The sequence below is a fragment of the Salmo salar genome, chromosome 09 (genome assembly GCF_965601325.2).
Source record: "Salmo salar chromosome 09, fSalSal1, whole genome shotgun sequence".
Lineage (NCBI taxonomy): Eukaryota > Metazoa > Chordata > Actinopteri > Salmoniformes > Salmonidae > Salmo > Salmo salar.
Window position 1 is genome coordinate 95,007,163 of NC_138299.1, and position 11,848 is coordinate 95,019,010.

Sequence of the window (11,848 nt, forward strand, 5' to 3'; positions counted from 1 at the left end):
GTGCTTAGAGCTGTGTTCTAGGTCTACTGTGTCATGACCTGGTGCTTAGAGCTGTGTTCTAGGTCTACTGTGTCATGACCTGGTGCTTAGAGCTGTGTTCTAGGTCTACTGTGTCATGACCTGGTGCTTAGAGCTGTGTTCTAGGCCTACTGTGTCATGACTTGGTGCTTAGAGCTGTGTTCTAGGTCTACTGTGTCATGACCTGGTGCTTAGAGCTGTGTTCTAGGCCTACTGTGTCATGACCTGGTGCTTAAAGCTGTGTTCTAGGTCTACTGTGTCATGACCTGGTGCTTAGAGCTGTGTTCTAGGTCTACTGTGTCATGACCTGGTGCTTAGAGCTGTGTTCTAGGTCTACTGTGTCATGACCTGGTGCTTAGAGCTGTGTTCTTGGTCTACTGTGTCAACGCTCTAACCACTAGGCTACCTGCTGCCCCATGCTGTGTTGCCTTGCTATGTTGTCGTCTTAGCTCTCTCTTTATGTTGTGTTGTCTCTCTTGCCGTGATGCGTTTTGTCACCCACAAGCTCACCATCTGCAGAAGCAGAGAACGCCACACAGGAAATAACACATCACTATTTAACTATAAGAATTTTATTTTGCATAGTTAAAAAATAATCTCATTGTTAGTTAATTTATACAAATACACTTTTGATATATATATATATATAATTACAAAAATTCTACAAATAAATCAAGTTCCCAGTGTATAATAAATGGAGAACCCCCCTGGGGGTTTTGCTCTAGCACTTCACTGCTGATTCAAATAAACAACTCATCATCAAGCTTAGATTATTTGAATCAACTGTGTAGCGCCATGGCAACAACCAAAATACACACCCCATGGGGTCCCCTGGAATTTGGGAAACACTGGACTACACACACACCGTGGTGCGCACACACACACACACACACACACACACACACACACACACACACACACACACACACACACACACACACACACACACACAGAGCTGTAAGACGGAAAGGCCCCAGGTGTGTGTTGTTTTAACAGCATGTTCAGAGAGTGAAATCAGGACACGGTAACAGGATTTACACTGACAGACGCTTTCATTCTCTTACATTCAATCCTCTACACAACAGTCACAGCGATCTGTCAAACGAACACATCTGTTTCCACGAAGCCCTGAAGGACCTCCACGTCACTTTTCTTGACAGAATGAAGCAAACTCCCTCTGTAACTTGAGTGGAATGACATGGTTCTTCCACTCAAGAGTTTTTTTAGTTCCCCCCAACCACACAAATAATAATTTCCATCTCTCTCCTTACCTAGAAGAGAAGTCCCATGACCGGTTACGGTTTAGTTTACATTCAAACTAACAGCTGATCACCTGAATAAATTGATTTAAAAATATTTTTGGAATAAAACAGGAATGAGGTTTATTGCTCTCTTGGTTTAGGCTTTCATACTCTGAGTCCCAAATGGCACCCTGATTACTTATTTAATGCACTAGAAAGGGAGTAGTGTGCCATTTGTGATGCACCCTTAAATAGATCTTCAGAAGGTTTGGCCCTGTACATTTTCAGTATGATACCCTATCCAGACTATAAATCCACCCATGTTTCATTCATTTAATAAAACCATGCAGTAATAAAAGACAAGCCTAAATAATGTAGTTACTGGAATCAGAGCCCCACTTCCTGCTGTAGTCAGTTATCACAGCCTGTAAACCCCATCGTCCATTTACCAGCATCATATAGGTTGTAGCATAAATCACATTCTAGTGGCAAACGCTAAAGACTGTGAACACAAGTTCACACCACAACACCCACACCACTTCTCTGATGTCAGTTATAGGGCTACATCCGTTTCCGAGTAGGACCGAAAGAGAAGAAACATTATGTAAAAATCAAAAAGCTTGTTTCATGGCACTTTGAGAAAGAAGCTTTGGTTCTTCTGAGAGGATGTCATGTTGAGTTAATCAAATCCCAGAGACTGGTGTCACGCCAGCTAATCAACATTTTTCTAATACAATCATTTTGGGATCTAAAGAATATACATCTAGATAAAAAAGGTAGATAAAACATTTTAAAAATCAGATATCATAGAATAAGGCACATAAAATGTCATTGGCATAAATAACCGGAAGCAACAATCTGATATCTCTGTTGTTCCATCATTCTGGTCAGCATTAATCATAAAAACTCACAACATTCAGCCAACCAATCGAGTCATTGATTTTAAAATGTCTGCTCACAACCCCGTTGATTTGGCCCTTGCATCATAATTGGATTAGGCTAATGTCCATTTGATGGGAAATTAAGAAGGGTCATTTGAAGGGAAATTAAGAAAGCAAACTGGACACCTAGCTAAAGCAGAGAGCTGCACAAAACAAGATGCCCAAAACCTATAGGCTATTTCCAGGTCTGGTTTCAACAGTACTTGATGGATATCCTGAATAGCTGACTGGATAGGCTGTGATTGAGGGAGTGGTTACCTTTATACTAAGACAGAGCTCATCTCTCCAGCTCTATCAGGTCACTGTACATTGGGGATCTGTCACTATGGAACATTAAGAAACATCTTAAAAGGAAGGGATTGCACAAAACAAAATAGACCGATTGTATTAGCTAAGGCAGAAGCATCTTTTTGAACATTGCTACAAATCAAGTGATATCAATAGATAACATTAACAGCAGACTGGGAGGAGAGAGACTATGCTCCCCTGCAGCTCTGTTGGCATAGTCACTTTGGTGATACAATTCCAAGTGGATTAAACTCTGAGGAGAGGAAAATAATAGATCCAGGGTAATTCAACTCTGACCCTACGAGGTCCAGACTACAACTGGTTTCAGTTCTACCTGATAATGAATTTCTCCCACCTGGTGTCCCAGGTCTAAAGCAGTCCCTGATTAGAGTAAGAAGGAACAAAAAAATGCAGTGGAACTGGCTTTGAGGTCCTGATTTGATTTTGAGGCTACTGGAGGAAGGAGAGAAGTGAGCTGAATCAAGAGTCTTTACAGGCAGAGGGGCCTGAGTCCATCTCCTCCAACAAACTCAAACTTGCTCCCAGTCATAGTCTCTCTACCTTCTTTTCTTCTCACTCTCTCCATCCGTGTCCCTCCCTTAGTCCCCTCCTCCTGAAGTCCCAGTCACCAGCCCATTCCATTACAACAGTACACACTTCCTGGCATTCTTTTTGGTAACGGGATACAACACGGCCCGTACGGCCTCGGTAAACACTTCCCTGACCCCTTCCTGCGTCAGAGCGGAACACTCCATGTACTTCACCGCTCCTATCTGCTTAGCCATGCTGTTCCCCTGTTGCTGTGTGGTTGGAGCTAAACCCTGCTCCTTCAGCTTCTTCACCGTCTCCCCATCATTCCTCAAGTCCCTCTTGGTCCCCACTAGGAGGATGGGCACGCTGGGGCAGTGGTGAGACACCTCCGGGTGCCACTTGTGGCGGACGTTGGCGTGGGATGAAGGACTCCCGATGGAGAAACAGATGACGAAGACGTTGGATTGGGGGTAGGAGAGAGTACGGAGGCGGTCGTACTCCTCTTGTCCGGCTGTGTCCCACAGGTTGAGGCTGACGCTGCGACCATCTACCGTCATCTGCGACACACACACACACACACACACACACACACACACACAGAGATGAAAAATCCAGCTGTAAAAAACACAGGCAGACGAACACACAGACAGGGGGAAACACAGGTGTACCTGGGCGCTGTAGTTGTCAAACACGGTGGGGATGTACTCCTCAGGGAAAGCGTTGGTGGTGTAGGAGATGAGGAGGCATGTTTTACCCACGGCACCGTCCCCCACCACTACACACTTCATGGTCTGCATTTTGCCTTCCTAAGACCAACCTACCACACGGGTTGCAGAACCTGGGGAGAGAGAGAGAAGTGGGGAGGAGAGAGAGAGAGAGAGAGAGAGAGAGAAGTGGGGAGGAGAGAGAGAGAGAGAGAGAAGTGGGGAGGAGAGAGAGAGAGAGAGCGAGAAGTGGGGAGGAGAGAGAGAGAGAGAGCGAGAAGTGGGGAGGAGAGAGAGAGAGAGAGCGAGAAGTGGGGAGGAGAGAGAGAGAGAGAGAGAAGTGGGGAGGAGAGAGAGAGAGAGAGAGAAGTGGGGAGGAGAGAGAGAGAGAGAGAAGTGGGGAGGAGAGAGAGAGAGAGAGAAGTGGGGAGGAGAGAGAGAGAGAAGTGGGGAGGAGAGAGAGAGAGAGAGAGAAGTGGGGAGGAGAGAGAGAGAGAGAGAGAAGTGGGGAGGAGAGAGAGAGAGAGAGAGAAGTGGGGAGGAGAGAGAGAGAGAGAGAGAAGTGGGGAGGAGAGAGAGAGAGAGAGAAGTGGGGAGGAGAGAGAGAGAGAGAAGTGGGGAGGAGAGAGAGAGAGAGAGAAGTGGGGAGGAGAGAGAGAGAGAGAAGTGGGGAGGAGAGAGAGAGAGAGAAGTGGGGAGGAGAGAGAGAGAGAGAAGTGGGGAGGAGAGAGAGAGAGAGAAGTGGGGAGGAGAGAGAGAGAGAGAAGTGGGGAGGAGAGAGAGAGAGAGAAGTGGGGAGGAGAGAGAGAGAGAAGTGGGGAGGAGAGAGAGAGAGAAGTGGGGAGGAGAGAGAGAGAGAAGTGGGGAGGAGAGAGAGAGAGAGAAGTGGGGAGGAGAGAGAGAGAGAGAAGTGGGGAGGAGAGAGAGAGAGAGAAGTGGGGAGGAGAGAGAGAGAGAAGTGGGGAGGAGAGAGAGAGAGGAGAGAGAGAGAACACAATTAGACCCAACCAAATCATGAGAAAACAAAAATATAATTACTTGACAAATTGGAGAAAGACAATCCAAGAAAACTAAGCAAACTAGAATACTATTTGGCCCTAAACAGAGAGTACACAGTGGCAGAATACCTGACCAGTGGCAGAATACCTGACCACTGTGACAACCACAATTAAGGAAAGATTTGATGATGTACAGACTCAGTGAGCATAGCCTTGCTATTGAGAGAGGCAGCCGTAGGCAGACTGCTCAGTTTGGCCGGGTTAGCAGCTCTAGGAAGAGTCTTGGTGATTCCAATCTTCTTCCATTTAAGAATGATGGAGGCCACTGTGTTCTTGGGGACCTTCAATGCTGCAGACATTTTTTGGTACCCTTCCCCAGATCTGTGTCTAGAAACAATCCTGCCTCTGAGCTCTACGGACAATTCCTTCGACCTCATGGCTTGGTTTTTGCTCTAACATGCACTGTCAACTGTGGGACCTTATATAGACAGGTGTGTGCCTTTCCAAATCCTGTCCAATCAATTAAATTCACCACAGGTGGAATCCAATCAAGTTCTAGAAAAACTTCAAGGATGCTCAATTTAAACAGGATGAACCTGAGATCAATTTCGAGTCTCATAGCGAAGGGTCTGAATACTTATGTTAACAAGGTATGTTTCTATATATATATATATATACATTTGCACAACTAACCGGTTTTCGCTTTGTTGTTATGGGGTAGTGTGTAGATTGATGAGGGGGGAAAACTATTTAATCAATTTTAGAATAAGGCTGTAACGTAACAAGATGTGGAACAAAGGAAGGAGTGAAAACTTTCCGAATGCCCTGTATATCAGCCCTCTGATTACAATGAAGAGCAAGACATGCTGCTCTGTTCTGGCCAGCTGCAGCTTCACCAGGACTTATCTTATTAGCATTCAACCACACGACTAGAAAACAATCAAGATAAGACAAAACTAGAGTCTGCAGGACTTGCTTTTTGGAGTGTGGTGTCAAAAAAGTAGAGCATCTCTTTATTACAGACAGACCCCTCCCCATCTTTACAACCATTGAATCTATATGTTTTGACCATGACAGTTTACAATCTAAGGTAACACCAAGTAATTTAGTCTCCTCAGCTTGTTCAACAGCCACACCATTCATTACCAGATTCAGCTGAGGTCTAGAACTTAAGGAATGATTTGTACCAAATACAATGCTCTTAGTTTTAGAGATGTTCAGGACCAGTTTATTACTGGCCACCCACTCCAAAACAGACTGCAACTCTTTGTTAACCTGTTAGGGCTAGGGGGCAGTATTGACACAGCCGGATAAAAAACGTACCTGATTTAATCTGGTTACTACTCCTGCCCAGTAACTAGAATATACATATAATTATTGGCTTTGGATAGAAAACACCCTAAAGTTTCTAAAACTGTTTGAATGGTGTCTGTGAGTATAACAGAACTCATATGGCAGGCCAAAACCTGAGAAGATTTCATGCAGGAAGTGGCCTGTCTGAGAAGTAGTGTTTCATCTTGGCTCTTTTTATTGAAGACTCAGGATCTGTGCAATACCGTGACACTTCCTACGGCTCCCATAGGCTCTCAGAGCCCGGGAAAAAGCTGAACGATATCGAGGCAGGCTCTGGCTGAAACACTTTATCGCTTTTGGCAAGTGGCCACTCAGACTACTATGGGCTTAGGCGGGTGCCCGCTTCGACCGAATGCATTCTTTTCCTTTGTCTGTTTACCTAAACGCAGATTCCCGGTCGGAATATTATCGCTTTTTTATGAGAAAAATGGCATAAAAATTGATTTTAAACAGCGGTTGACATGCTTCGAAGTACGGTAATGGAATATTTAGAATTTTTTTGTCACAAATTGCGCCATGCTCGCCACCCTTATTTACCCTTTAGGATAGTGTCTTGAACGCACGAACAAAACACCGCTGTTTGGATATAACGATGGATTATTTTGGACCAAACCAACATTTGTTATTGAAGTAGAAGTCCTGGGAGTGCATTCTGACGAAGACAACAAAGGTAATAACATTTTTCTTATAGTAAATCTGACTTTGATGAGTGCTAAACTTGCTGGGTGTCTAAATAGCTAGCCCTGTGATGCCGGGCTATCTACTTAGAATATTGCAAAATGTGCTTTCACCGAAAAGCTATTTTAAAATCGGACATATCGAGTGCATAGAGGAGTTCTGTATCTATAATTCTTAAAATAATTTTTATGCTTTTTGTGAACGTTTATCGTGAGTAATTTAGTAAATTCACCGGCAGTGTTCGGTGGGAATGCTAGTCACATGCTAATGTAAAAAGCTGGTTTTTGATATAAATATGAACTTGATTGAACAAAACATGCATGTATTGTATAACATAATGTCCTAGGGTTGTCATCTGATGAAGATCATCAAAGGTTAGTGCTACATTTAGCTGTGGTTTGGGTTTATGTGACATTATATGCTAGCTTGAAAAATGGGTGTCTGATTATTTCTGGCTGGGTACTCTGCTGACATAATCTAATGTTTTGCTTTCGTTGTAAAGCCTTTTTGAAATCGGACAGTGTGGTTAGATTAACGAGAGTCTTATCTTTAAAATGGTGTAAAATAGTCATATTTTTTAAAAATTGAAGTAATAGCATTTCTAAGGTATTTGAATAACGCGCCACAGGATTCAACTGGCTGTTGAGTAGGTGGGACGCAAGCGTCCCACCTAACCCATAGAGGTTAAGGGTTTCAGTGATTTCATTAGTTGTGGTTTCTGATGCGTATATGGTTGAATCATCAGCATACATGGAGACACACACACTTTGTTTAATGCCAGTGGCAGGTCATTGGTAAAAATGGAAAAGAGCAGAGGTCCTAGAGAGCTGCCCTGCGGTTCACCACACTTTACATGTTTGACATTAGAGAAGCTTCCATTAAAGAAAACCCTTTGAGTTCTAGTAGATAGATAGCTCTGAATCGATCATATGTCAGAGGTTGAAAAGCCATAACACATAGGTTTTTTCAACAACAGGTTATGGTCAATAATATCAAAGGCTGCACTGAAATCTAACAGTATCGCTCCCACAATCTTATTATCAATTTCTTTCAACCAATCATCAGTCATTTGTGTCAGTGCAGTACATGTTGAGTGCCCTTCTCTATAAGCATGCTGAAAGTCTGTTGTTCATTTGTTTACAGAGAAATAGCATTGTATTTGGTCAAACACAATTTGTTCCATATGTTTGCCAAGAGCTGGCAGCAAGCTGATAGGTCTGCTGTTGGAACCAGTTTTCCACCTCCCCCACACTAACTTTACAAAATTCAAACTTGCAATGCTTTTCTTTCATTGTTTTTATATGCATTAATACGATGGCTCACTGTTCGTTGTTGGCACTTCCTGCATAAGTTAGCCAATGGCAACATCAAATGGTTTTGTGATGAATAAGCCATGTGATTCGATGAAAGATGGAGTTGAATGTCTTTTTGCCAATAATTTCATTTAAAGTACTCCAAAGCTTTTTTCCATCATTCTTTATGTCGTTGATCTTGGCTTCATAATACAGTTCTTTTTGTTGAGTTTATTCACATAATTTCTCAATTTACAGTAAGTCAGCCATTCAGATATACAGCCAGACTTATTAGTCACTCATTTTGCCCAATCCCTATCAACCATTTCAGGGGGGGAAGGAGGAGGGGGGGAGGGAAGGAGGGGGGGGGGGGGGGGGGGGCGAGAGGGCAGGAGGAGGGGGGGCGAGAGGGCAGGGGGGGGCGAGAGGGCAGAAGGAGGGGGGCAGGGAAGGAGGAGGGGGGGAAGGGAAGGAAGAAGGGGGGAGGGAAGGGAAAGGGAAGGAGGAGGGGGGGAGAGGGAAGGAGGAGGGGGGGAGAGGGAAGGAGGAGGGGGGGAGAGGGAAGGAGGAGGGGGGGAGAGAGGGAAGGAGGAGAGAGGGAAGGAGGGGGGAGAGAGGGAAGGAGGAGGGGGGAGGGAGGGGTGGAGGAGGGGGGAGAGAGGGAAGGAGGAGTGGGGAGAGAGGGAAGGAGGAGTGGGGGAGGGAGGGAGGGAGGGAGGGAGGGAGGGAAGGAGGAGGGGAGGGAAGGAGGAGGGGGGAGAGAGGGAAGGAGGAGGGGGGAGAGAGGGAAGGAGGAGGGGGGAGAGAGGGAAGGAGGAGGGGGGAGAGAGGGAAGGAGGAGGGGGGAGAGGGAAGGGTGGAAGGAGGGAAGAAAGGAGGAGGGGGGAGAGGGAAGGAGGAGGGGGGGAAGAGGGAAGGAGGAGGGGGGGAAGAGGGGGAAAAGGGAAGGAGGAGGGGGGAAGAGGGGAAAGAGGGAAGGAGGAGGGGGGGAGAGGGAAGGAGGAGGGGGGGAGAGGGAAGGAGGAGGGGGGAGGGAAGGAGGAGGGGAGGGGGGAGGGAAGAGAGGGAAGGAGGAGGGGGGGAGAGAGGGAAGGAGGAGGGGTGGAGAGAGGGAAGGAGGAGGGGGGGAAGAGGGAAGGAGGAGGGGGGGAAGAGGGAAGGAGGAGGGGGGGAAGAGGGAAGGAGGAGGGGGGGAAGAGGGAAGGAGGAGGGGGGGGAAGAGGGAAGGAGGAGGGGGGGAAGAGGGGAGGAGGGGGGGAAGAGGGGAGGAGGGGGGGGAAGAGGGGAGGAGGGGGGGGAAGAGGGAAGGGGAAGAGGGAAGGAGGAGGGGGGGAAGAGGGAAGGAGGAGGGGGGAAGAGGGAAGGAGGGGGGGAGGGAGAGGGAAGGAGGAGGAGGGGGGAAAGGAGGAGGAGGGGGGAAAGGAGGAGGAGGGGGGAAAGGAGGAGGAGGGGGGGAAAGGAGGAGGAGGGGGGGGGAAAGGAGGAGGAGGGGGGGGAAAGAGGAGGGGGGAAAGTAAATATAAGGTTGTTTGTATCCTCTAACCGATTTGACTCTAAATCAAAGTCCACAGGCGAAACAGAAACCATTAGCAACGCATTGACTGTAGTTATCAAATCTTTCTTTTTAATTAACAAGGTACTAGTTAAGTACAATGATTTAACTATGATAAAATGTAAAGCCTGAGTAATAAGCAACAATAAATTGCTATCCTTGGTAGTCAACTTTTGGGCGCACCCATACTAGCCAGCCAGCTAGATGGAACGCTAAGGACCTAACGTTAGCTAGCGTGCTAGCAAGCAAGCATGTGGAGTTTCTCAAAGTTTAGACTTCCTAAAAACAATTAAAGTGGTTATTAGCCACAATCAGCACATAGTTAGTATACATATAGGTATAACAATAGTTTGCCAGAATGATCTATATTTAAAAAAAAGTGTTGTTTATCTTACCACCTCTCGACTAGAGCTCAACTTTTTAGCCGTGTAGAGTCAATCACAACTTCATCCGGGGAACTTTCGTAAACGCCCACCACGTACGACGTTACTTACGTGATCATGGTAGTTGTAGTTTTTCTTCTTGTCTTACTTCAAGTTGTTAAGAGGTCATTCGGACGCTAGATGGCATTATAAACCATAACATAAACCATTAACAATGACTAAAGCAACAGTAGTCAGACCATGCCAAAATGTTAACACAAGTCATTAGGTTATAATCACAAAATTAGATCATTTTATTCTGATTGATCAGTTTAAATGCAGGATTGGAGGGCTGCTACCCACTGACTGACTGAACGTGTTTTTAAACCTGCTCTTTTAATCTCTTTCTCTCTTATGCACTTTGCACTGTTTTAACTTCCATTCATGTGTATTGTGTAACTACACAGAAACAAAAAATAGAAATGCAACATGTAAAGTGTTGGTCCCATGTTTCATGAGCTGAAATAAAAGGTCCCAGAAATGTTCCGTACTCACTTGACTGCAGTTTGGCATCGTAACCAACTTCAGTGGGCAAATGCTCACCTTCGATGACCACTGGCATGGTTGAATCCCGGTTTCAACTGTACCAGGCAGATGGCAGCGTGTATGGCGTTTTTAACAGAGTGCCCCATGGTGGGGGCACTCTGTTAACACAATTGCATTTTATCGATGGCAATTTGAATGCACAGAGATACCGTGAGGTGATCCTGAGGCCCATTGTTGTGCCATTCATCCGCAGTCACCTCATGTTTCAGCGTGATAATGCACTGGCCCATGTAGACAATTCCTGGAAGCTGAAAATGTCCAGGTTCTTCCATGGCCTGCATACTCACCAGACATGTAACCCATTGAGCATGTTTGGGATGCTCTGGATCAACGTGTACGACGGCTTGTTCCAGTTCCCGCCAATATCCAGAAACTTCAAACAGCCATTGAAGATGAGTGGGACAACATTCCACAGGCCACAGTCAACAGCCGGATCAACTCTATGCAAAGGAGATGTGTCTAGCTGCATGAAGCAAATGGTGGTCACACCAGATACTGACTGGTTTTCTGATCCACACCCTTACCTTTTTTTAAAGGTATCTGTGACTAACAGAGGCATATCTGTATTCCCAGTCATGTGAAATCCATAGATTATGGCATAATGAATTTAAGCTGACTGATTTCCTTATTTGAACTGTAACTTCATAAAATCTTTGAAATTGTTGCATGCTGTGTTTTTATTTTAGTAGTGTATGTGCTTTCTGCTATCTTGAAAAATAGATGTAAATCTCAACGTGACTGTTTAAATAAAGGATTAATAAAATAATACATTTGGTTGGGTGTAGGACAGGCCTAACCATTTAAAAAAAAAAGTGACCCCCTTGACCAAGCGCAAAAACGATCTGTTTTCTTCTGATACCATTCACAGTGCTAATGATGACCATGTCTCAGCTGCTTTGTCCGCTTTCTTCTGAAGAGAACAGACACTAACATGCCTTCACTGGTTACGTTTAACTTAAGTGTAGGGTTCATTGTCCAGTTCAGTTCATAAAATGTGTAATCTATGAATGTTTGTAGATAGTAACAGAGCGGTTGTAACTTTTCATCACAAGCAGAAGAGGAATAGGAAAGGAAGCCACTTCAGAATACTGGGGCAGACTGGGGACAGAAATTACCCCTGACATTTCTAACACACCAGTCCATTTCTTTCCTTGAGGCCCCCACACCGGCTCATTTTCTGTCCAAAAAAAAACAAGTTAGACAGGCCCATCCCATCTGGCATTTCCCCGAAATATTTGGTATACTCATTTCCCCAACCACATCTCCCATCTATACACTGATCCA

The 11,848-nt window shown here is 45.4% G+C and overlaps 1 protein-coding gene across 2 annotated transcripts; it reads right to left on the reverse strand.

Moving 5' to 3' along the window:
• Nucleotides 1-572: 572 nt before the first annotated feature.
• rhogd (ras homolog gene family, member Gd) lies at nt 573-10,070 on the reverse strand. Of its 2 annotated transcripts, none has more exons than XM_014213180.3 (3): nt 9,992-10,070; nt 3,688-3,857; nt 573-3,576 (listed from the first exon to the last, which is right to left on the reverse strand). In XM_014213180.3, the coding sequence occupies exons 2-3, from the start codon at nt 3,814-3,816 to the stop codon at nt 3,130-3,132; spliced, it is 576 nt and encodes a 191-aa protein (XP_014068655.1). In that variant the 5' UTR covers nt 3,817-3,857; nt 9,992-10,070; the 3' UTR covers nt 573-3,129. The 2 variants fall into 2 exon arrangements, with proteins under 2 accessions (XP_014068655.1, XP_014068656.1); XM_014213181.3 differs by having other exon boundaries at nt 9,995-10,052.
• Nucleotides 10,071-11,848: the final 1,778 nt, after the last annotated feature.

Excerpts from the sequence above, each read along its gene's own strand:
- rhogd (XM_014213180.3), bottom strand. The coding sequence starts at position 3,816 with ATGCAGACCATGAAGTGTGTAGTGGTGGGGGACGGTGCCGTGGGTAAA. Across the intron at positions 3,577-3,687 it reads TTGACAACTACAGCGCCCAG|ATGACGGTAGATGGTCGCAG; the intron begins GTACACCTGTGT and ends TGTGTGTCGCAG.